This window comes from Agelaius phoeniceus, chromosome 5, assembly GCF_051311805.1.
Source record: "Agelaius phoeniceus isolate bAgePho1 chromosome 5, bAgePho1.hap1, whole genome shotgun sequence".
NCBI classification, from domain to species: Eukaryota; Metazoa; Chordata; class Aves; order Passeriformes; family Icteridae; genus Agelaius; species Agelaius phoeniceus.
The window spans coordinates 61,747,769-61,773,691 of NC_135269.1; the positions used below are offsets into that span (position 1 = coordinate 61,747,769).

Here is a 25,923-nt window from a genome sequence, read left to right on the forward strand (position 1 = left end):
CACACAATTTTAAATATATGTGAAAGAAATGTTCTTCAGCTGGGTGAAGAGTGAAACAGGGAGTGAAAGAAAGCACAGAATACTTCCCAGAAGCCTTGACTCAACCTCATGCTCTTCCCCAGATTTTCTTTGTAGCGCTGCTTTTAAGACTTCACAGAGACTGCTGAAATGCCTCTGTTCCCTGTTAATAGCTCTGGAGCTGGGTACCAGGCCAGAGGCTTTCTGGGAATCTCACTGGATACTACTCAATATCTTTAGGAAGTAAAAAACACTAGGAGTGTGCCTTTTCTTATCTAACCAAGTGTTATCTTTTAATTATAATTATTTGTTAGACAGTATATTATTTCACTTAATATTTGAATATAATGGATTTGTGTTAACAAACTGTCAGTTTAAAGCACTTTGACAGATAAAGTTTCTTGTACTAACAAAGCCTGCAGGCAATCTCTTGAAACATTTTTGAAGGAAATACAGAAAGTAGTTACTGATAGGAATAGCCTTAATGTCTTGTAAAAGCACTGCAAACCTAGTCTAAATTGTGCATCTTGCAAGGTATGTAACTTGCATGTTATTGTGGAAAGCATTTCCAAATGGGCACTGTTTCAGTGTATTTGGGGGCAGCACATATGGGTTTGTTTGGGTTTTTATTGAACACATTACATTTAAGCTGCTCCTCGATCTAACAACTTGAGCAAAGGGGAACAGACAAGAAGAAAACCACAATGCCCTGTAATGCCCTAACTTCAGCAATGCTAACTCCTCCCTCCTCTTTCTTTATGCTGAAGCATTGCTTATCTGCAGAGATTTTCAAGTGGCACAATAATGATCTTTAAGTAATTTGTGTGTGGAGGTTCATGGATAGGAAAACAGAGCATTAAACCAGCAATTTTGCAACCCATCCATTGTGGGATGCTCCCTAAGCTCTTTGCACACATGTAGGAACAGACACAAAAGGAAGCTGTCCTCTGGCAGTGGTTTGCATGGCAGCAGCTGTGAGTGCCAGCTTGCCTTGCATTTCACCACGTGCTCAGAGTTTGTGGTCCTTAAGAGACCCAGGTTTGGGAGTTCCTATCCTCTGAACCTTAGATGGCCTTGGGCAGTAGTTAAGTGCTTATGCACTCAGCCTAGAGACAGTGGCACTGCCTCTAGGCATTCACAGGAGCAGAATATGCTTATGCATGACTTTTTGGGGAGTTTACAAATGCCTAAAGTCTCCTATGGTAATTTCTGCTGTTGAAGTAATTCTGTTTGACTGAGGCAGTTTAATTTCTGACAAAGAATGGGCTTCACCTCATGTGACTACAAAAATTACATAGCTAATTGTGTAGGATTTGTCTCTCTTCAAGGGAGAGCCACCTATACAGAAAAATTTATCTTACCTATCATCCAGCAGAGCCACCTAACCATAGTGACATAATGCTGGTCCTATCATCTCCCCAATGGCCTCTGGCTGTCTCTCCAGATGGGTCCTGGTGTTTTGACAAGTTCTGTGACTTATCTGTCATGATAATGGAGATGTCTTGGGCTGTAACTGTGCCTCTACAGTGGTGCTTTGGCCTGGACCAGGAGGTCACTTTGTGAATAAATCTCTCCCTCAGTTATCTTCTTTTTCACATTAAGTGTTCTCCAGTCTTGTAAGATTTTCACTTGAATTTAAACCAAAGGATGCACAGCAGGAGCTCGCCTAGTGTGAGTCACCTACATTCACAGGCATGCAGCCCACAGCACCTGAAGAGATCTAGAAGCTGTGGCTGCTGGGTCATCAGCACCAAGAGTTTCACTCTGCAGTCTTCTGATATTGCTAATTTAGATATAGAAATGGTTTAGATCAGCAGGAGCTCAGACTGGTTTTAACTCAAATCTGGTCTGGTGGAAGGAGTTCAGGCTCCAGAGGTTGTAGAAAACTAAGTGCACTCCCAGAGTTCAACTTTCTTTTCCATTTTGTCTGAAAGGAATCCAATGTGGCCACACTGAAATGTGAGCCAAATCACAGTGTGTGAAGACAACCAGAAGATTTCCTTCAAAAGTGGACTCCTGACACAAATTACATGCTACTGCAGACATAGTTTTGGATAACTGGAGACATATTTACTGGTAGAAGCAGCTGTATTTTGGCAAATTAATTCTGCCCTTATATATGGACAGGATGAATCAGCCTCTGGAGATAATTATCTCTCTCCATTGACCACAGAAGGAGTCTTGGCAACTGGTGTATGTTAGATACCTAATGCTATATGGCAAGCCAGGTGAGCTGATTCTTCTAGTTCAATAAATACAAAGGAGAAAAGTTATAACAACACTACAAATATCAGAGGAAATGTGCTGGAAGATTAATTCTGCAGAGCACAGCAGCAGAGACCTTTGGGGGAATGACTAGAAATAAGAAAGTAAGGAAAGACAAGAGGAGTTAAGCTGGCAGTTTGACCTGGATGTCAGCAGAGATAAAAACAGCAAGTGAGAGCAAGGGACAGCACACCACTAGTACAGACTGATAATGTCTTTATAACATCAATAGACAGGAGAAAAAAAAAAGAATTCATCATTCCACAAATTCTTTCCAGTTCTACCATCTTCATGTTCCTAATTAACTTGTCATGAGGCAAGGAAGTGGTCTCAGGAGAAAAGATCCCTCTTGGTTTCTTTCAGCTGCCTGTCCTGCTGTATGTCATGTTGAAATCCAAAGTGCATTAGAAATCTGTTTTTTTATGCTGACCAAAACTGACAGATCCAATCCAACATATAAACAAAGAAAACCAATTATAATGATATTTACAAGACCCCTGATGGATCAGAATTGTCTATGTAATGTATCTTAGTGATACAAGTTGGGCTTGTTTCCCAAAGAAAAATCCCATCAGAAGTGAATATTATAACAGTATGTGAAAAAAAAAAAAAAAAACAACAAAAACCTTTATCCTAATTGCTACTTAATTCAAGTAGTAGAAATACCCAGACAACCAAAACATTTCAGTATTATAGGCTGATACTCTGATGAAACATACTCACAGAAGTGCTGAACTAACTTATAAAAGTTCCTGTAGTTACTGCAGGATATGAAAGTAATCTTGAGCAGGTAGAAGGGTACACTTCTACCCAGTACTTTTAGTATCTTATAGTACAAAATATAATAACGGTGTATCCAGGCTTAACTAAAATATCCTGTTTTGTGATGGGGAACTGATCAGGGACAACTAAATATATCATGGTTCTGCAGGTAAACAAGATGTTGTGATAAATGTTATTCCTGCAGTCAAAAAACTTTCCTGCCTTAAAAACTACTATGAAGAAAAACTGATCCCAGCGAAGTCCATAGCAATATTCTGGTAGCTGTACTCTTCAGATATCACCTGAAATTGCACCAGCTGTATTAAAAAACTTAATGGCTGTTTTTTACAGTGAAAAGGAGAGTCCTTGGCAAAGGACTATTTTATAGCTGTTTTTCAGTCTTTTATGATACTTTCATAAAGAAAAAAAATCTTTAGCAACTAGAAAAGATACTGCAACAGGTCAAAAAAAGCAATGCTGACTATACTGTTTTAAGAAGTAGGTGTTGAATTAGTAAGAGACTGAATGTCTTCAAGATGTACGGGAAAGTGTTTTGTTAAACCTTGTGTGGCCACATTCTCCTAAAATTCATCCACACAAGTAGGAAAAGATAATCCTTTAAAGATGTTCTATTGTGTTTTGCATTCATTTTAGACTTTTCTCCACTAAGAAAACCATTAATGTAGTATAGGCAAAGGAAACTACACATGCTTTTGAACAGTATAGAGTCAAATTGCTTTAGGTTTCCTGTCCTACTGTCCCTTCAGCCCTTTCAGAGTTCTGCTGCCTATGTGTGGAGAGAAGGCTGGAGAGAAAACCAATTCTGCCTTTTATAAAAGAGTATTAAATTGTGTAGTCAACTGTACAGGACAGTCTATGATGTAATAATGTAAGGGTTGAAGCAAGATAGTTGGGTGAGGGCCACATTTCAGGCTGACTGCACATGACAGCATGTGCACCTAGAATCCTGCTCCTTTCTTATTTGCTTCGGCATTGCACTGGACCAACACAGCAAGCCCTGATTGCTTGGGAGCTAACAACCACACCTGCTGACTTTGTGAGGACAACACAAATTTGGGTCCCTAGCATGTGATCTGAGAGCTGTTGGCAAGGCAAGGTCTGAAGGCTATGGGGAATCACAGCCTTTCCTTAGCCTGGGAACAGCTAAAAATCAGTGACGACTATGATTTATTTAAGCGTGCCAAAATATACCACATTTATCAGCCATATTTAAAGCATGAAAGAAGGAGCAAAACTGGAGTGTTATTTGATGGCATTCCAATTTATATGCAGTCTGTTAATTATTGCATGTTCTCATTAGCAAATGTTCTGAGTGAAATCAAATGTAAGAGATGGAGTCCTATTTGTGTAGTGTGTGCCTGTATTTGAAAATTCAGATTCATATGTAAGGGAGGCTGGAAACAGCCCAAGAAATGTACTTGGGCTGAAATGTACTTCTTCCTGAAAAACACTGGTAAGTATTATGTTGCAAGAAGAGATGTTCATGTTCTGTCTGTGAACGTTAAAATAGGTAAACATAAGGTCATGCACCTATGTCAGAAAGGGAATGAAAGGAAGAAACAGAGCAAGACATGTTTTAAAATACAAGCATCCTCTGAATCATTCAGTGAATCTGGTAGATGACATGATTTTTTGTTTTTGTAGTCCTTGAGGCAGAGGAAGTTCCTTCCACTTTGCTTTACAAAAAGTTAACTGAACCATTAATGATTAACAAATAAATAATCCTGTCTATAGACAATTATCTTTCCCCTTATGAAGTCACTTCCTCTCTCACTGTAAATCTGCCACACTATTCTGATGGCAGTTTTGATAAGTGAGGTCACACCTGAATTTTAGAGGTTAGTTTGAGGTGAATGAATGAAACTGCTGCATGAAATCTAGGACCTTTGGGGATACCTGTGACAACCTGGAACTTGAGATCGTTTGCTGCTGGAAGGCTTTAGCGTTTAAAGGCACAATTCACATGAGCCCCAAATAAAGCAATAAAAGATGCTGCCTAGCGTGGCTTTTTCTTCCCCACTCATTGTGATGTACACTTTAAAAATGTTTGTTTTTCATCTATTATTTAATAATCTAGTACAATCTTTACTACTGTTCAGGGAGATGTTGTTAGACAAATAGGTTTTTGTTGTCTTTTTATCTTTCCGTTTTTTTGTGAAAGCAAATGGAGTCTCTTCATGCCATTAACCAAAGTGACTTGTAAACAAAGAGGCAATTTAACAGCATCCCCACAGCATTACATTCCTACTTAACCCTGCAAAGACTGTGCAATGTGAAAGCTCAAATGATCAGAGAGTTGTTCCTTTTGCTAGGATTCTAGTAAATAATCTAATACTTTTACAGATGTCTAATTGCACTTTTTTGCAAATACATTGTTCAAGATTATAATCCCAAAAACAAGAAGCCCTTACAACAGACCTTATATCCAGTCTGCACCTCTGATTGATTTCTTTGCTTTACATAACATTCATTTAGTGGAAGTGAATGATGAGCATTGTCAGAACTGCAGTGTAAACCAGAGCATTTCAAGGAAAGGAAGTGAGATGTAACATTAAAGGAATTTGAGGAGTGCAATGGCTGCTCTATAGAGCATCAGGGCTATTTGCTTTCACTGCATTTGTTACAAAATATATTTATTTTCTATTAAATTACCTCCTGCAGTATTTACTACTCTCACAGTTTGGTGTGTTAGTGATCTACCCATTACCCCTTCCCCTGTCCCCCAAATGTACCAAAGGTTATTTGTTATAAGTAAAATAAAAGTGTCATATAATTCAGTCTGCTTTCTGTCAGAGCATTCAATACATGTGGAAAAATTAAATTTGGGAGTAAGGTAAGAAGGAAACAAGGGTTTCAACTAGCCCTGAGGTCATCCTAGCTCTTCTCTGCTTGCTTGGACAAATTATAATTATTCTTTCTCTAGAATAAGCACATTTTTGCCCTTTTCAGCAAACACACTTATGTTTTAATAGTTACTGCTATTTTCAGCCTTGTACATGCCAGAAGCTATAGTTGGTCATGCCAGTATTCATTAAAAAGTCACATGCACAAACTTTATTCTTAACATTTGTTTACACTTCATGTGATAGTCACAACATTTTAAATTAAATACAGGATTCAAAGCATAATTGACACCACCAAATGTTGTTTTCACCTACTAATAATCAGAATAACAGATAATGCTCCAAACTGAGGCAGTTCCTTAAAGCAAACATAAATGCTCCTTCTACCTCTGTAGTAGATTTCTACCAATGAAAATGTTGGTTTTTCCATTTTTTTTTTCTTTTGAGGAACAAAATGTTATACCAACTCAGAAACTAGATGTAGTTTTATCCTGGTAATTTACAATAATCAGAATCATAGAATGTGCTGAGTTGGAAGGGATCCATCAAGATCATCAAGTCCAACTCCTGCCCCTGTGCAGGACACTCGATCACACCATGTGCCCAAGAGCATTGTCCAAACCCTCTTAATTCTGTCAGGCCTGGTGCTGTGAGCACTTTCCTGGGGAGCCTGTTCCAGTGCTCAACCACGCTCCATGGTGAAAAACCTTTTCCTGATATCCAATCTAAATGTCCCTGACTCAGCTTTAGGCCATTTCCTTGAGTGCTGTCCCTGGTCACAAGAGTGAAATCAGTGTCTACCCCTCCTCTTCCCCTTATGAGGAAGCTGCAGACTACAATGAGTTCTCTCCCCAGTGTTCCTTTCCCCAGGCTGAGCAAACCAAGTGACCTCAGCTGCAACTCACAAGGCTTCCCCTCCAGACCCCTCACCATTCTCATGGCCCTCCTTGGAAAGCTCTCTAATAGCTTAATGAGAGCACATAGAGCATAAAGAACTTTCATATCCATTACTTCAATGAGTTTACTAATTAGCAACAGGTATGTATAGTCTGCCAACAGGGAAAAGTTTCCACACATAACTAATTCTCCTTATAGTTGTTTATTTTACTATTTCTATATACAGCATGGTCTCCCTCTACTGTTCATTAGCTAGCTTTTAGTCCACTCATTTTCCTTTCCTTTAACTGGGAAAAAGCTTCACCCTCTCCACCTCTGTCCACATAAGGAAGGACAAAACCTGTGATTGTGTTACTCTCCCAGCAGAAAGCATCAGAAGAGCAGAAAGGCCTTGCTTTTAATAGAAGAAACAAAAGCTTTAATTCCTACCATTAAAGGAAGCAGACCAGTTACCTATCTTAAAACCCAGCAGGCTTCCATCTAAATCACTAATGCAGGAATTGCCACCAGCCCTCAGAAGCCCTGACAGCCAGAACATTCCTGCTGTTTTAATGAGGAGGAGTGCAATGCTCCACTTCACCATACAAACCCTTTTCCCACCCAGTTAAATACAATACAGCTATTAAAAATAGAAGAAATAAGACTTACTCAATAAAGTAGACTTCCCCCTTTTCTGTATAAGCCATTTCCCAGTTATCAGGCAGTGGGCCCAAGTCATCATTCTCTTCAGGTTTAGTCTGTTTTGTTACATCCATATCCTCCTTTGCTTCTTCAGGCTGACCATATCCTGGTGCAGGACAAGGCTGGGTGGTAGATGCCTCACCCGAGACAGCTGTACTCTTCTCTTCATGTTCACTTGATTCTACAAGAGAAAAAAAATTACAGGTTTTGGATATCCAAGTTAATGGTGAAGAATTTATGGGGTGCAAGTCTCTGTGAACTGCAAACCTTGAAATAAAGAGAACAATTCTGTTTGGTTTACACAAAGGTTCCTCTGATGATGCATTTTATTTGGAACACAATAAAAGAAAATAAATGAATAAAACCAAACTGAAACAAGTTTAATAAAGAGTTCTGGCTCCTGGCTCATTCTGTCCCAGGAGTCCTTCCAGACTAGCAGTAAGCTCTGAGCAGAAGGCAGCTTTATATCCAGCAGCTCTACTGTCTCATGTCTTAACTTCTCAAACTATACTCATGAACACATATATATACACATAAAACAACTACCCCACTGTTTTACTACAGACTACAGATCCTTTTCACTTAAAAATGTATGTGCACTTTATGATTGCTTTATGCATCCATATATCAAATAAACCAAGGGCATCCATCAACTCATAGCAATATATTAACCATATAGAAAGTGGTTGTGATTCCATTGTTGATATGACCTGTAGGAGGGTTAGCTTCCCAGAGCCAATACCAAATGCTTCAACATATCTACACTGTAGTGTACAGGAAAGTTCACAAAGATGACAATTTATTAAATGATCTAACAGTGCACCCAGAGCAAGGAACTATGCAGATACTTGTGTGAAACATGTAGGAAGGTGGAAGACAGCTTGGGTGAAATGTTCTAATTAGTGGTGCTTACAACAGCAAGAAAGAAGAGCAACAAAAAGTTAACAAAAACTGTCTAAAAAGGCCTAGATTTTAATTAACCCACAGAATCAATAAATGTGCTGTTATGGCAAGCAGTGGTAAGAGAGAAAAGGTTTAGGAGAACTAGTAAAGATTGAATAAGCAGTACTAAGAATACAAGTAAAAAATTCTAATGAAAAAGAAAAATAGTAAGTATAATCAAAGATAATTTTAATTAAGTAATGAATTTGCAATGAGCTGCTACTTGAGGCAGAATTGTACAAAAGGTGAAAACTAGATTAAATTGTTAAGGACGAGCACAGAAAAATAACAGCAAAACAGGACAGTCGGTCTAGAAAGTGAGATATGGTCAGGACATTAGGGCTAACAAGAAAACTTTTTGTAAGTGCAATAATAATAATAATAATAATAGTACCAAAAGCAGATTCTTTCTGCTATGTGGGAGGGAAGGAGAGCTAATAAATTATGACGCATAAAAACCCCAAGGCAATTAGTGCTCTTTTTGCCTCAGCCACTGCTACAAAAAAAAAAAAAAATCACCTGTGATTAAATGACTAACATAATTAATATCAGCAATGGGGCTAAAGAAGGTGGAGTGGGCAGAGAACAGGCCAGGTGAAACTTAGATGACCTAACTGTTCTCAGCTGGCAGAGCTGGATGAAATGGAACCCAGGGTACAGAGAGTACCACATAAGCAGACACGTGGAAAGTAACACCAACACCTTCCAGACTTCATGAAGAAAGGAAACTTGGAAAGGACAAACACAACCCTGGTTTCAGCAAAGTATATATTATTTGGGTTTTTAGATAGTTATATATTCTTAATTTCTGAGTACCTAAGTTTTGTCTGAATGATTTGCTCAATTAGGCCATTTTGCCTTTTTGTAAAAATAAAAATAAAAGGAGGAGGAAGACACATGAAACTGTAGCTGCACATCTTTCTGTTTTATTTCCTAGGATGGGAAGTAAGAATCAAACCACTGACATGTAAACTTTTCAGAGGTCATAAACATTTGTCAAGACTTTTCAGGAAGAAATTGTGTCAAACTAATCTTTTTTCTTTACATGACATAGTAAAAGGTGCTGCTTCTTGGCCATAAATGGTATATACAGCTTTCATGATCTTAAAAAAATACTTTTGACACTGACACATCAACCCTTCAGAACAGCATGAAAAAAACTCAGATTCAGCCTTGGAAAGGGTAATGATCTACAGCTCTACATCCACATGCAGCACATGTTGGTAAATCTTAACTCATGCTTGCACTATGTGGAATTACAATCTTTTTATGCTGTTTGGAAACATGAATCTGTCTGTAGCATTTTCAAATATGTAAAAGCTTCCTGCAAAGCAGAGATGATGTACAGTCCCCACTTCTCCTGAGAATAGGACAATGTTATAATAATTGCCGAATAATTTTTGGGGTGTTTTGTTCTTATCTCTGCAAAGCAAAAGTCCTCATCTACTTGAGGCATTATTAACAGATCTGTGAGTTGTATTCCTGAGGCTGGCTGCAGCCTTGACCACATCTCTGCTACAGGAAGGAAGGCATGCAGATTAAACTGAATATAAGACAAAGGTCACATGGCAGATATGAGCACAGCAGAACAAATTCATTTGGGGCAGAGATGAATCACACACAATGACTATTGATCAGCCAATGTGTCTGAAAAGCACAGATGTGGTGACACTGCTGTGCCCTGGGATTTTACCATATCTTTAATATGTGTTCTTCCTCAAGATCTTATTTTCAACAGGTCTGAAGGGGTCAGATTCGTGATTTTCAATAACTATATTAACGAAGCCCAGCCATAATAATTACAGAAAAAAAAGAGTGAAAATTGTTTCTATTATTTACAGTCTAATTCTTGAAACTTGCCATCTAAACATGCAAGAGGACCTTGTCACTTTATTTCTTTATTTTAATGCAACAGATTATTCATGCAGAGAAGTTCAAAAACTTAGTGTCTTCATGCAAGAGAACCAACTAATATGAACCAAGTAATCTCAGGAAAAAAAAAGCAATTTATGGGGTGGTTTTAGCAGTTCTGAATAAAAATATTTCACATCTTTATACCCTTATTGTATCAAATTGTTAATTTCTTAAATTCTGTACAAGAAAGAGTCCATCCTTTTAAAATAACTGTTGAATACAAGAGTAGTTTAACTCATGTTTGTCAATATATGTGAATGTGTCTTCTTGTAAAGATATAGCTTTGCAGGCTTGCAGTTTCTCCCTTTTCTATAGAGCTGGAGCCATATTCAGGTCTTGGTGCTTTTGTATGGAGGCATTGCTCCCCCTGACTCCTGACACAGTGAGAGACAAGGGCAAGGAAAGCAGGAGTCATGGAGAGCACAGAGTATTCTGTGGGTCACAAGATGTGACTTAGTTGTGATAAATTGAGTTTAAAGAACCTAGAAAAATCAATGGATACCAACTTTTGTGTGTTTTTAAATTTTGAGTGTATTTTAAATGTGTATGTTTTTTGAAGCCTTGTATGTTTTTTTTTCATGCCTCTGGCTGTCTTTGCTGTGTAATAATAAAACAATAAACTCAACATGTTGCCTGGGTCTAGTGCAACTTGCATGGTGATTGATGCATTGGGACTCTGGTCTTTTGTTCATTCCTAAGGCCTGGAATGATAATTTTGAAACTTTATGTCATATCTTACGCCTCAATTAATTTGAGCCTGACAGAACTTCATTCTCTGGGTGCAACTTATCATTGCTCAAGTACTGTCAGAATAATGCACATACATAAGCATGCTTTCAATGTGAAAGTGATTCTTCTGGAGTTTGGATGATAAACTTCATCAGTCAGCAGTGGAAAGCAAATGTGACATGACCAACACAGTGTCAAAAATACTGATGCTGGTTGTAAAGGAGACCGACTCAATCCGTTGCAGACATTAACAGTGACAGCAGCAAAAACTGCTGAATGTCTGACAAGTTTCTGGTTACTCTTTGATCAAGACTCTCTTTACCTCTTTGGTCAAAGCATTAGTTTTGCAGAAATCATTAATTTCAATACAGTGTGTGTGTGTGTCAGGGAAATCTCCTCAGGTGCAATATCTCTCACCCAGTAATGTGTTCAATTGCACTAAGCGTAAAAAACCCAATACTAAGTCTAGACTTGCCCATCCTAACAGTTAATCTATAGATTATGTCTCCCATATGTTTCTTGGCAAATAGTAAAGTTCTTCGTTTAAATTTAGCCATTTAAGCTCTTTTGTATCTGTAGGCTGAATTAATAATTCTAAACTGTAGAGGTGATCCCCTAAAATGTGTATCTAAAACAGCTATGATCTCTTACACTGTGAAATTTCTTTTTTCTTCTTATTTTATATCAACAGAGCAAAAACAAATAGCTCAAACAAAAAAGTAAGACATTTAGGCATATAATTTACTAAAGCTGGATGAGATAAATCCCATCTCCCAAATTATACTATTTTGTCCTGAGAGAACTTGATCCAGGACGAAGAGTACTCCATCCTAAAAGGGCCAAGAGCCAAAGCACTGAGAAGGATTCCTGGTGGCTTTAGGGCTGAGGACAGAGGACACAAATCAGAAAGAATAAACATATTGGGTAGACAATTATGGTCACTTTGTCCATATACAACTGTCTCAGGGAAATCTGATGGACATGAAGCAAGGAATATGGAAGGTATTAATGAAAAATTGCTAAAGCTCAACACTAGCACAGATTATGCCAACAGACACTGAAAAGATGCCTGAAAATTCAGACCAAAAGCACAAAAATTCCTGTAAGCACAGATATCACTTAACTGGTTTGATAAGGATGAGTTTCTTTTCTTCAGAATCATCTTAGATCTGTTACTATTTCAGCCTCATGGTCCTATGTGTTAGAGAGGTACTTGAGTTGACAGGCTTGGATATGCAGTTAATAAGCCATTAAATTGCTGAGCATCTATAAAAAATGAATCAATGTTTCAGATGTCCCAGGAGCCTTATAATTAATAAAAGCCTCCTCCTGGAAGTGAAGTATTTAAAATAGAACACTCTTTCTAAAAGAATTGGCAATAACAAATGTCCTACCTTTGCTGATTCTTTATAAAAACTAAAATGCTCTCTCCACCAGGAGTTTAAAAAGAAATAAATTAATTAAAATATTCTGGTTTTCCTGATTGTTTAAAGACACAAACTGCAAATGCACTGACATTTTAGAGGTGACTAAGCCTCTGTCAGCTCACAGAGAAAATGACTGCAGTAGCAGGGTCTGTGGGAGCCACACTGCCCAACAAAGGCAACACAGCATGTATGTACAGAGCTGCTTTGCTACAATCCCCAAAGTCCTCAATCAGTGTAACTGAACAACAAAACACTGCTTATAAAAGCATGAGAGCCAACACAGGCACTGCTTGTTCTGCTGGCCACACCAATAGGATTTCCTCTGGCAGGGAGAGGAGGGGGAAGAGGGGGTGGGCTGTCTTACACTCGTGCTCGTGTATTTCATTCTGTTACACAGCACATGCCAGTGCCTGCTTCTTGTGGGCTGCCTCGTCATTGTTCACACAGAATTTGCCTGGGAGAAGCATATTACTGGTGTAGAATTCAAGGAAAAATGCAGGTAAATATTGCCTCTTGATCCACTTGGAGCTGAAACATATTGTCCTGGAAATTGCTGCTCAGCAATGGTCTCCTATGTGGCACATTTTGAATAACTACAAAGAATGATCTTTCTAACGATTTCTACAACACACATCAGAGACCAAATCCTGCCTTTGCCTCTTTCACTGTGGAAGTATCCTGGCAACAGCAGCAGTGCTGATGTGAGGAGCTCCATCCTTTCCTGCTTAGCTGTGTAGGAAGGGCACTAAGTGTCAGAGAAATGCCAAGAGATGCAATCTTGTGTGGCAGGGATGAGCAAGGCTTGTGCAGCATGTGGTGGCAGTGGCAAGGGAGCAATACTGCAGCCCTTTGGAGAGCCAAGGGGAAGAACCAGACCCACTCTCACCCCACTGCTCCTGGACACCCCTGGTAGATGGGGATGGGTTCTGCCCAGGAATTTTCCCTTACATGTAATGTTAGACAACGGCTAAGGGAAAGTATGAGGCAAAATCATCCTGGATGGGAAGATATCAAATTCAGTATCCTTTTTAATGAATTGGGAATTAAAAGGGTATATATAGTCTTTGCAATATGAAATACCTTCTACAGAGCTTAGATGATGAGGCAATAGGTTTTTTGTTCCACAGTTACCTATACTATTTAGGTTACTATTAGGTCATTTTATCTTCTCATCCATGTGATTGTCACAAGACTCCTACTTCAACAATCTGAGTTTCTAAGGTTACCAAAAAGGATTCACAGCAATATTTCTCAGAGATATAAAAATCTGAATTCTTTAATTTTCTACATGAACAAAACCAAAATAATTTCTTAAATTCTATTTCAGGATAAGAATTATTAAGTTCAGTAAAATATTGTTTTACTGAGAGGTGGACGGGGAAATGGATTGCCTGCTTCAGAATAGGCTGGAGTGCTTTCACTCAAGATACCAGCCAGTACCCAGAACCCCTTTTTTTTTCCTGAAGCACTGTGATCGAAGAAGTAAATCAACAATTGTCTTTCAAATGTCTTTGACATCTGAAACCCTTATCAGCTTTATGAAGGCTCTGAAACATTCCTGAAAAGCGTCCTCCAGATGGTATTGCTGGGTAAGTTTTAATGGCACTGCCACACCTTTGTTAATATGGTGACTTTAGTCTTCCTTTATATTGATAAGTCTTCATGATAATTTACAAAATTTCATTTCATAAAGTTATGAACAATCTTGGGAGTGTCACCATTTGAGAACAACAAGACCCAAAACACAGAGACTATTTATCTGAACAAATTGCAGTTCTCTAGACTCCCTCTATAGTCAACAGAGAGGAACAGGCACTTGTGAATGATTTCCTAACATAGAAATCTAAACCAGGTCACAATCCATGCTCAGAAAGAAGGTATTTTTCTCTTTGGTCTATGAAGAGGGTTCAAAGAGACCAGTTCAGAGACAGAAATCTTTACAGTAGTTGAGGTAAGTGAGATGACTCCTCAAAATAGAGGTTAAGTAATTATTTTAGGCTTCAGAGAAATCCTAATATTCAGGATTCCTGCCTTTCCCTCTTGCAAGAACATCCTTAACTGAACATGCATATTCTCACTGCAGAAGGAGGTAACTGAGGACTCTGAATAACAGAAACTCACTGCAAAGTAAGAAGGAAGAACAGACCTGGTGTTACTGTCACGTCATTGCCATTGACCACAGGTCTTTCTTCCTCTTCCTCCTCTGGTGGTTCAATGCCTGTCTTCTCCATATTGCTCACAGATTTATTCCTTTTTCGTTTGCCTTCAGCCCCTGGAGTGGCACCTGGGAGGATCTGGTCTGTCACATTTAACAGCAGCGGAGCCGGTTCTGCTGGAGGCTTGGGAGTGCCGTAATAGTTGTCTGCAAAGAGAAGAAAAGGAATAACACATGAGACTGCAGAAATACACAGGCTGCTGCTGCTGCTTCTTTTGTGTTACATTAATGGATGTGTGAGGTGGGATCTGGCTCATCAGCTAAAATAAAGAACAGTTCAAAATGTTTTCTGCAAAATTGAATGTTTACCTTTTCTGAAATGGTAATTAATTTTCTTTGTGGTAGCACAAGTGATCCAATCATGCTCACAAACAAGTATCTTATTAATATTTCTGAAGCTATAACAGGTTAAGTTTACATTCCTCTCATCCAAATACCTGGCAACCAGAGCTGTTCTCTTATTTCAAATCATTTGTTAGGACAAATTAGTTTTGCAACATTTATGCTACAAAACAAAGAGTTTCTTAAGGATCAAAATTATGATGAGAATATTGATTATTTATTATGTTATGTCATTTTCACTCCCTCAAATTATCTCACCTGCTTCGAAAGTAAATAATCACCCAATGATCCAGAGATTTGCAGTTTTTAGTAACATTTCATGATCTTGTTTTTCATATTTGTGAAATCTTTGCTATTCACAATTTCAAAATTTATAATAGTGATGCTAATATATTTTCAAAGAAACCTTTGAAAATAAGGTTGAAATCTTATGCTTTAGGGCTTAACATTATCTCCAAGTACTAAGGAATTCTGAGAAGACTTAAGGTGGCTGACAGATTACCCTCTATTTGTGTCTCCTGAAATTTCTGGCAACTTCCTCTGAGTCATCTACTTTCTGTCAGAAGGATTATTAGATTAGATGGACCACAGTCCCATTTTATCTATTAATATCTGTATGTTTGCAATTTCTAGCACATCTGATCTAAAAATTAGTGTCTTGCTGATACCACAGATTTTTCATTGAAAATATGGTTAAAATAGATCAGTAACATAATTAAAAATATTTTTTAAAAATGTACTTTCTAGAAAGAAACATAAATAGTATGAAAATATTATGACAATACGACAATATCATTGTAACCACACATAGGCATGACCAAAAAAAATGCATATGTTATACATGCACAGTAAACCATCATAAAATACATTTTGCAGGCAGAGTAAAAATTATCACTGGCACTTGTATTTCTGTGTGTTTCCAAAGACTTACTATGTTCAGCCACATGACCATCTCAATACAGGTAAGTAACTGAACAGCCTTGAAACTACTGAATAGTCACTGAATTTTTCACAGCAGTTTAGCAAAACAATATTAATAACAGATGTTTCTGTAATTGTAACACACAGTAAAAATGTACAGTGTTAAATGACACTCATAGTCACTCTGGACTTAGGCATGTTTGAATAAACCTTTGACTCACAGCAGATTTTCTCAGGATTTTGTGAGATGGCACAGGTTTATCAAGAGCCCCAGCAGGGCAATGAGATGTGGCTCTGTAGGAGTGACAGTGGGAGCTCTCTGACTGCCAGAGCCAAAGCAGGGGAGCAGCATTTGGGGTCTGAGGGGCAAAAAGGAAATCTGCATGGATCCACTCACAGAGACTGTGCCTCCACAAAATGTCAAGAACAGATCTGTTTGCAGTCAAATTTCTATGCTCTGACAGTCCAGGCTGTTTTGAGAATATCTGAAAACCAACAGTGCTCAGTTGGAAGTTTACTTTTGTACTGCTCTAAGATCATGTTACCTTTATTGGTGAGACTGTGTGTCTGCAATATCCCATACTTTGAAAAATGGATTCCTCAATTAAAAAAGCTCCCTGGCCTAAGCCATTTTACCAGTTTTAATCAGTGCCTCAGAGGCCTTAAGCCTGACAAAACTTGTCAAATATGCACTGATCTCCACTGATTCCATAAATATCAGAGGATATATCCCAGGAATATTGTACTAGTGCAACACAAACTGGGAAACTAAAGTGCAGTACCTTGGCTTTTTTTTTGTTTGTTCTTAGTTTTGTCATTGTGATACAAAATTGAGTGCAGTAATAATTAGCAGTAATGCTAATATCCTGAATAGTAGATGAGGTGTTTTAACTGAAGGATGCTCTCATGTTATTTTAAAATATTAGACACTTTTTCACCTTGAGTGACTATATGCATCTGTGAGAGACGGAGATAAAATTCATACACACAAAAAGATCTATGAATATCACATCTATAAAATTATAAGAAAAAAAAAATGCACGTGTAAGATCTGGGGCCAAAGAGCATTTAACTCATTTGATTTCAAACTGAAAATACTGTATAATCTGCAACTTCTGTCCTACAGCATAAAACTTTATGTGCTTTATGATCCAGTAACCATTCATTTAAAAGTGAGTTTAAAATTATTTATTGCTAGCTACTTATTGATCTATACCTTTAATTCAAAAATATGCAGAAACAATGCAAATAAAAATAAGAAACTACACACATACTGATACAATCAATGTGTCATTAAAAAATTAGTTAAACTCCAATGGAAAAAATATATAGAGTGAGAGATCCAGCCATTTAAATGAAGGAGCAATGCTCCATTACAGAAAAATTAGAATCAATCTAAATGGTCTCTTTTATGAAGAAGAGATTCTCAGTGTCTTGAAATTCCTTACTTGAGACTTGGGAGATTAGAGATGATGGAAGACTCTCACAAAACCTTGGAAAATGTCATATCTAAGCATAATATAGAGACTAAATGTTTAAAAACAATAACTTCTGTTGCCATTAAATTTTGAAAATCTCTGATCTCTTTTTCATCTTCCCCAAGCAAGGGGAAGGGTTCAATAGGTTATTGTTGAAACACTAATCAAAAGGTACTGAAATTCATTTTCCTGGAGGTAAAATAAGGAACACCAAATAAGCAATTTCAAGTGTAGTTAATTTTTGAAAAGGAATTATTAAAAAGAAAAACAAAAAGAAGAAAAAGAAAAAAGTAAAAAAAGAAAGTGTTCTAGAAGAAAACATAGACCTCATCCTCACTGGCAGTCAGAAATACCAGCAGTTAGGAGTTTTTTAAAAAATGAATGGAGCACAAAACAGACAACACCTTTATAGCACTATACAAAATCACATAGTATCCTCTCTTTTGTATACTGCCTGCTGTTCTGGAACTTGCCTCTCAAAAATTACATGGGGGAACTAAAGAAGGGCAATTAAAGCTTGGAACTGCTTAAATTGATTTTGAGTTTTCAGCTTGGAAATGGGACAACTGAAGGGGGTATATGGCAGATATGTATAAAAAAAGGACAACTCTGGGAAAGTGCCTAGAAAATCAATGAGTGGATGCTTAGCTTCCCACTACTTGAGGACAAGAGGATGTCCAATAAAATTAGCAGGTTTAAAACAAGCAAAAGAAGTGGGGTTTTTTTACACAGCATAAGAGAATAGTGGCATTCACTGTCAGATGCTGCCACTCACATAAATGCAGTCAAAAAGCAATTATACAAAGTCATAGAAGAAAAAAAAAAAAACACTGTGAAAGCCTATTAAATGTAAAGGTACAAATTCTGAATCAAGAGTTCCATACAATCAGATTGGTAGAGTGCAGAAGGTAACTCTGCATGCCTTCCCTCTTCTTGTATTTTATGCCTTAATATCTTTCAGGTCTCTTCCAATCTAGGTGATTCTGTGATCCACCAAGGGGCAGTTGTAAAGACATTTTCCCTCCATTTGACTAAGTGCAGCTGCTCTATTACTCAGGTTCCTCCTTGTACTCAGAAAATTGTCTGTATACTTACCTGCCACCCCTGCACAGTCAAGAGGTCAGTTTAAGCCTAAGTGAAGCCCTTTGTGCTGGCCCTGAATCAAAGCCTTGGTGCAGGCAGGCAGTGCACAAAAAGCCCCTCTACTGAATCCATCTGGCTGCTGCTCCTGATTGCTTCAGTGCTTCCAGCTGCTTCTGAGTGCAGCTGAACACTGGAGATGGTCTGGCCTAACCTATTTGGCTTGGCTGCCAAAGCAGCTTGGAAGCCATGGCACAGTGACAATTACCAAGTGTCCCTTGCCACCCCCGAGCTGCATAAACCCTGCTCAGCACCCTGATTCTACAAGGAAGAGTCAGACAAATTAATGGGTAGCCTTGCCCTGATGACAGAAACCAGATCAGGAAGTCAGAAAGTCACAAGAAGCAGACAAATGAGGAAATAAGGAGGAGGAAACAGCTTATTTTTTCCTTAACTTTAGTTCACCTATGTCAGGATGTAGTAAGATTTTATTTTATTGATGAAGCGTTTGATGGTGAAGCAATATCCTAACTTGCTTCCTGAGAAAAGGTAAGCCTTTGAGGAAGAAAAAAAGACAGAGCACTTGGGTGGTAGCAAAGAAGCAGAAAAATCCTCATGCTGAAATGATAACAAGACTCAGATATACTGGCAGTGCCTATACTGATGTGCTCAACACCCAGTGATCCCAGCTACTGGGCACAGTTATAAATGTGTCCCCCAAGTCGTGCTCTGCTTGTGCTCCATTGCAGAGACTGACCTACCTGCATTTTCCTCTGCCTGGCCTTCCCAGTCCCTCTCCCTTTCCTTTTGTGAGGAAGGATCCAAAATGCAGCATAGAGTGGACATCTCCTCTTGCCATCCTTCCAGACAGAGAAGGGAGAGGCAGGGCTTTGTGCCAGGTCTGCACTCCAGGCTGTGGAGGAGGAGGAGATGCTCCTTTAGCTCCTGGGCCAGGCCAGCCTGAGCCATCAGATCATGGAGAAAGGGGACCATTGCTGAGAGCACCCTTTTCTCCTGAAGCTCCCCTGATCTCACATAAGGAATTAAAAGCTCTGGTTTAAAAAGGTATTCTGAAAAGTTGAAATAGTGATGAGGAATTAGGAAATTATAGTAAAAATGAACAACCAGACAGAAAACAAGAGGTGTGCCAGAGCCAGAAGCTTTTAGGATGAATACTTCCAGCTGTGGTGTGACTCACATTCTGAGCCCAGAGCAGAGACACATTCCTTTTCACACTTATTTTTAGAGTGAGATGAAACAATACCCAGCTACACATACACACCTGCCTCTGCTTATTCAGCACCCTCATTTAGATTGATCTGTCTTTTTTGTTTATACAGCTTTGAATTGCTGAAGTATCAGTCAAAATTGTGTGAGTCAGCCACAACTCTAGGAAATGAAAGACAAACCTTATTTTTCAGTTATGAGAACAACTGCAAATGTTATGACGAATGTTAAACCTCTACATATTTGCTTTTGTGATCACTGACTACTGATAATAAACTAAGGGAAAGTACTCTGAAGTCTAATTGCTGCCTAGATTTGAGTTACATTTGATATTTTAACAGTTCACAAATACATATGGAAATGTAATAGATTCCAATGCTATAGAGAGTTTTAGATAGGCAGAAATCACCTTTATTTTCAATAAAATAATAATATGAACAAATATGAATATTTTATAATTTGACTAAAAGAAGATGGCTGAACTTACAACTAGAAGCCAACTGCATACCACAAGAAGCATCTCTTCATGATATATGTCTGTTTATAATCAGTATCCAGACAAAGACTGGTGACAACTGGTGCCCCTCAGGGGTCCATATTGGGAAAAAACTGTGTTTAATATCTTCATCAGTGACACCACCAGTGGTGTACTCTCAGCATGTTTTCAGATGACACCAAGCTGAGTGGTTTGGTTGGAGCACCTGAAGAACAGGAAGCCATCCAAAGGTACTTAGACAAGCTCCAGAAGTGGGCCCATGGGAATCTCATGAGGTTTAGCAAGACCACCTGCAAGGTGCTGCAGCTGGGGTGGGACAGCCCCAGTGTCAGCAAAGGTGGGGCATGAGCAGATCAGGAGCAGCCCTGACAAGAAGGACTTGGAGGTGCTGCTGGGAGAAAATCTGGACAAGACCTGGCAATGAGCACTCACAGCCCAGAAAACCAACTGTATCCTGGGCTGCATCCAAGGCAGCATGGCCAGCAGGGTGAGGGAGGGGATCCTGTCCCTCTGCTCTGCTGTCCTGAGACCAGGCCTGCAGTGCTGCATCCACCTCTGGGATTCTTGGTGCAAGAAAGGCATGGACATGGAGCAAGTCCAGAGGAGAGACACCAGAATGATGCACCACTCCTGCGACAACAGGCTGGGAGCTGGGTTTATTCAGCCCAGAGAAGAGAGGACTCCAGGTTGACCTTTTTGTGGCCAGTCAGTACCTAAAGGAGGCTTAAAAGGATGTCTTTTTTGAAAAACCTGTGATAATAGGACAAGGGATAAATGGTTTTAAGTAAAAGAGGGTAGATTCAGACTTGATAATAAGGAAGACATTTTCTTATTGCAAGGATGTAGAAACACTGGAAGTATTCCAGAGAGGTAATAGATGTCCCACACCTGGAAACACTTAAAGTCAACTTGGACAGGGCTGTGAGGAACCTAATCTAGCTGAAGATGTCCCTGCTCACTGAAGGGGCTTGGACTGAGGGAGTTGAACCATCCTTTCCAACTCAAACTATTCCATGACTGTATGAAAATCAATGATCTTTTCATAACAAGGTATTTATTTTTTTAATTTAACCTGCTTTGGAGTCTGCAAATCAACTATTATGATCTATATTCACCCTATCTGGCTCTAAGTGTTTAACCAATGGAGTGTTTAATTGGAACTAAGTAAAGCAAGCATCTTCCAGGAAGTGCCTTAAAAACATTGCCTTCTGTAATGACCCCCAGCCTGCAAGCCCTGAGACATCAAGCTGATGTCTGCTGCTGTAGAGTCCACACCCTGTGCACTCTTGGCATGTAAGTTTAAGTGTAGCCTTCTGCTAACCTCCAGAAGACAGCAAGAAAACAAGCTCATGGTTTTGGATTTTTGAGGGCAGGCCCAACACGCTGGCAGCATAACCAGCAGGGTAAGACCATATGAGGTTGGTAGTCTTTTAAATTTTGTGTGAAGGTTTCCTAGACAACATATCCCAGGAATAGGTGTTGCTAAAGAGGTGTTGCTAGACATCCTCTTTGAAGGATTTGGTATTAAACCATGGAATTGTTAAGACTGGAAAGAACCTCTAAGGTCATCAATATAATTGTTAACACAGCGCTGCCATGTTCACCTCTAACCATCTCCCTAAGTGCCACAACTACAAGTTTATTGAACACTTTCAGGGATGGTAATTCAAACACTTTCCTGAGCATCATTTGTGTGCAATGGATGTCAAAGACAGGAAGGAATTCTTAAATGCATGTTCTGTGAACTTCCATGAACCAAGCATGTGGTATCACTGTGCTTTCACTTCACTGTGCACACACATCACTTTGCCATAGAGGTATGTCCAATCAATTGCCATCTGCTTGTGAAATCTAACATCTAAAATCTTTATTCTAACATTTCTGATCATCTGTATATGTAATTTAGAGCATTTTTATGCCTGTTTTGCTCTGCAGTAAAACCACACAAGTATAGAATATTCTAAAACTGAAAAATCCACTTCTCTGTTTTCTTACAACCATCTTATAAAATTCCTAAAGAGGAAGAGTACGTAGACTTTGTTAAAATATAATTAGTGATGTATTTTAACAAAATCCAAGACAATTACCACCTCCTTAAGGAAGTCTAGCAAACTTCTTTTCACCCACTCACCCTGAGTAATTTATTTTGACGGGTGACTATACTATAATTAAGGTCTTTTTTTAATCATTGCTGTAAGGTTGGGTGAGTAGATTTTGTTCTTGGGTTCATACATTTTCATGACAGTTTTGCAAAGCTGCTTGATGGATTGAAGTTGCAAAACTCTTACCATGACTCCAAAGAAAGTGGAATTAAAAAATGAAGCCTTCTGAAGCATTTAGAGTTTAGATTTACATTGGTATTATTTGTACTCCTGGACTTGTGTCATTAAAATGGCAAATAAATAGCAAAAGTTGTAGTTCAGATCTCCCAGAATTTAGAGAAAAAAAAATTACTAAATATAGATCCACAATTATGTTTTTAAACAACAGCTTTTAACTTCTATTGTGTTCTCAGATATGTTCACAAGAAAAGTTATAACTTTACTATGATCTTTTTGGCTACTTTTGGTTTCTTTTAGACAGAAGGTCCCAGAAATGTCTTTGCTCTTCTTTTACTAACTAAGCCTTTGAATCCAGATTTCTTAGTTCTCTGAGCTTTGCTGTTAAATTAAAGTCTGAATTAAAAGTAAAGATTAAAATTTATTTACTTTGGGAGTGCTGTCTGAATGAGTTACACATGATACACAGAACTAATTCTGTACTTGTTGGATATCGACATCCCCAGGGCTACTTGTTACAAAGTCTGGTTTTTCTCCCCTTTCTATTTCCTAACTGCATTGGGCTTCAGCTATAAATCAAGTTACTTGAAAGAAATATTTTCTGGACATCCCATGATCCTGCTAGAACAGAGGGGTCAGAGTTATTGCCTCTGCATTCCCAAGAAACACTTCAGCATTTTCTGGCAGGGGCCAGCCAGCTGTTTCCCAGGGGCAGGGGGACATCTGATGCCTTGTGCTGCTGTGCCTCTTCCCCAGGCTGAATTCTCATTTGGGTTGGTCTCTGCAGCTTCTGGTGACAGACATTAGGCAAATACGTTAACTTCTGTGTCAAGTAATGACATTTTAATAACTGGCTTCAGGATTGTCTATTCATCTACATTAAAATTAAGCCACTAATTATAGCTGTGGATTTTTGCCCAAGAGTGTTCTGGCCCCCAATGAATGCAATAGCAGAGGAAGTTTCTAAATTCACAAATACAGCAATGGAGCCTAGATGGGCTGTCAAACCTTCCAGCATGACAAAACTGCTGTTCTCTTGCTGTTGGACACCAACTGTCCCAAATAAGAGCATCTCTTTTCCATCCATACAGACTGGGACAGACTTTATAGGTAAGGATGTACAAGTTGAGTTTTTATTTCTTAACTACCATTTTTCAAGAGAAATATCAGTAGGAAATGAATTTTAGTAACAATAAGGTGGTGATAGAGTACACCTGATATGCATAGGGCATGGTCTGATTTCGAAAATCTTGAAGGCCCCAAATTAAGGCATATATAAGCTAGTTGTCATTTTAAAAAATATATTTTCATCAGAGATATCACTTCACACTTTAGTGTATTTCAGAGAGTTCAAAATTCTAAGTTTTCTTCATCACTGTTTCCATAGTTCCGTTTCACATAGCTGCTTTTCCTTTTAACGACTCTTTTTTTCTCCCACCTTTTAAAGTACTAGGGTGGCTTTATCTTATAAATACTCTGCATTCCTTAGATTTTGCTAATTAATCTTTTAGCTGATTGCTCATCTACAAATTTTGCCACATATGCAAGACTAATCCCTAAAGTTCTGTGTAAGAGTACAGGAAGCAAGTAGACAACAATATCACCTTTACAAAATCAGGTACAGCCCAGACTGTTTTCATCATCCCTTTAATTTCTACCAAGACCAAACCATGTGAGCAGATACAATTCTCCTGAGCACTAAATCTCTCACAGTTGGGAAATAACAGTTCTCCTGTCAGATGTGGGAATCCCATGGGTTGAAGGTGTAAATACCTTTCAGATAAAGTAACTATAAACCATCCTGTGTTAAGCCCAGGCGGAGATGGCTACACAGAGGGAACTGTCTTGCTTTAAGATTCCTCTAAGATTAAGGTCCTGACCTTATTTCTCCCAAATATTCTTCAAGTTTGTATTTCTTTCTGAGAAGCAGAACACATCAGTTTTAGATAATGGCCTAGAAGAGAGAGGACTGCTTATCAGATGCAGCAGAGTGCTCCACACACAGCAAATCATCACACATCTCCCAACCACCAGCAAATATGAAATGACTTTCAACTTTCATAATTTGATCTTCTGCTGAGCACAGTGTACCAGAAGTGAAAAATCTAGACAGACCTGACAGACCTCTTGAAAAGGCTACTCCTACATACTTGAGGAAAATCATGGACAAAGAGAAAGGATTGAATAATTAATACAAAATGGAATTTGGACTCCAAAAGCAGGAATCACAAAGGTATGAATGCAGGCTATTGGAAGACCACTATGCAACAATACAGCTTGATAAATACATTAGTAACTATTTCATAGTGCTCTGCACACTTTAAAGCAATTCTGTCATCTGACCTCATCTTCTAAAAAGCAGTAGTATAATCTGAAACCTCTGCTTTTCCAGAAAAGAAACATGGTTCAATTCCTAAACAGTGTGTTCTTTGCTGCAGCTAAGCACAGATACCAAGATACTTTTTCCCACCTCACTTATAATTTTTATTGTGAGTTATTGTCTGGATGGGACCCTTGAGTAATCACCTGTCCCCAAATGTGTATGATCCCTAAGTGATGTAGAGAGCTAATTTCACTTTTCCTGCTCAGAAGTTCAGTATCTAAAATAATGAACTCTCTTCCCCCATCTGCCCTGGTAGTGATTTTAGATGAGATTAATTGACCTCTGAAGTGTACTTGGGTTTTGGTTGTTACTTTAAAAGAAGGTCCAGACACCTTTAAGCTTACTTATATTAGAGGACATGATTCAGACCCTTAATGATCAAGGTCCCAACACACTAAATCATGCTATTACTTTCTTCCTTCATTTAAAGATTTAGGCTAAGCAAAGTTAAAAAAAGAGATTTTCTGCTTCCCTTTGTATATTTTATATATTATGGCTAAGATTTTTGTAGAAGTAAAAATCCTCTGCCATATTAGAGAACAGCTTGCAGCAGAGTCCCTCCCTTTTGACAGTAGTGCCTACATGGTTTTACACCCTTACAAATTATCTGGAAAGATGAGAAAAGTCTAAGAATATTTCTAGACAAAATTTCATCTAGTTCAGTCTGGGCCACAGAAATGAATGTTTCTGAAGGTTCAGAAGGCTTAAAAAAGAGAAAAAAATATATGTCATGGGGAAGTTATTATGTTAGATGAAATTTATTACTGATTAATGCAAATCAGAGAGTGATTTTGTTGCAAATTACTATTCTTTCTAGAGTGATACTGGCAGTGCTGCTGACATCTCTCTGTATAGTAGCAGCTTCCTTCTACTAAATAATAAGCAAAGTTAGACTCATTCACTGAACTAAAGGAATCAAATGTCATACAGTGTTCATCATATGGTTAAGAACTTTATGCATGCAGCATTGGCTCAGACTTTTTTAAGGAAAAAAAAGTTCCAG

At 38.4% G+C, this 25,923-nt stretch overlaps 1 protein-coding gene across 15 annotated transcripts in view; it reads right to left on the minus strand.

Annotated features, from left to right (window-relative positions):
* Nucleotides 1-25,923, minus strand: part of MAGI2 (membrane associated guanylate kinase, WW and PDZ domain containing 2) — a 702,121-nt gene that overhangs the window by 226,792 nt on the left and 449,406 nt on the right. For all 15 annotated transcript variants that reach the window (XM_077179136.1, XM_077179134.1, XM_054631283.2 and 12 more), the window contains 2 exons: nt 14,646-14,861; nt 7,455-7,668 (listed from right to left, as the gene is read on the minus strand). In XM_077179136.1, the coding sequence (XP_077035251.1) occupies nt 7,455-7,668; nt 14,646-14,861 (430 nt within the window). The remainder of the gene's footprint in view (nt 1-7,454; nt 7,669-14,645; nt 14,862-25,923) is intronic.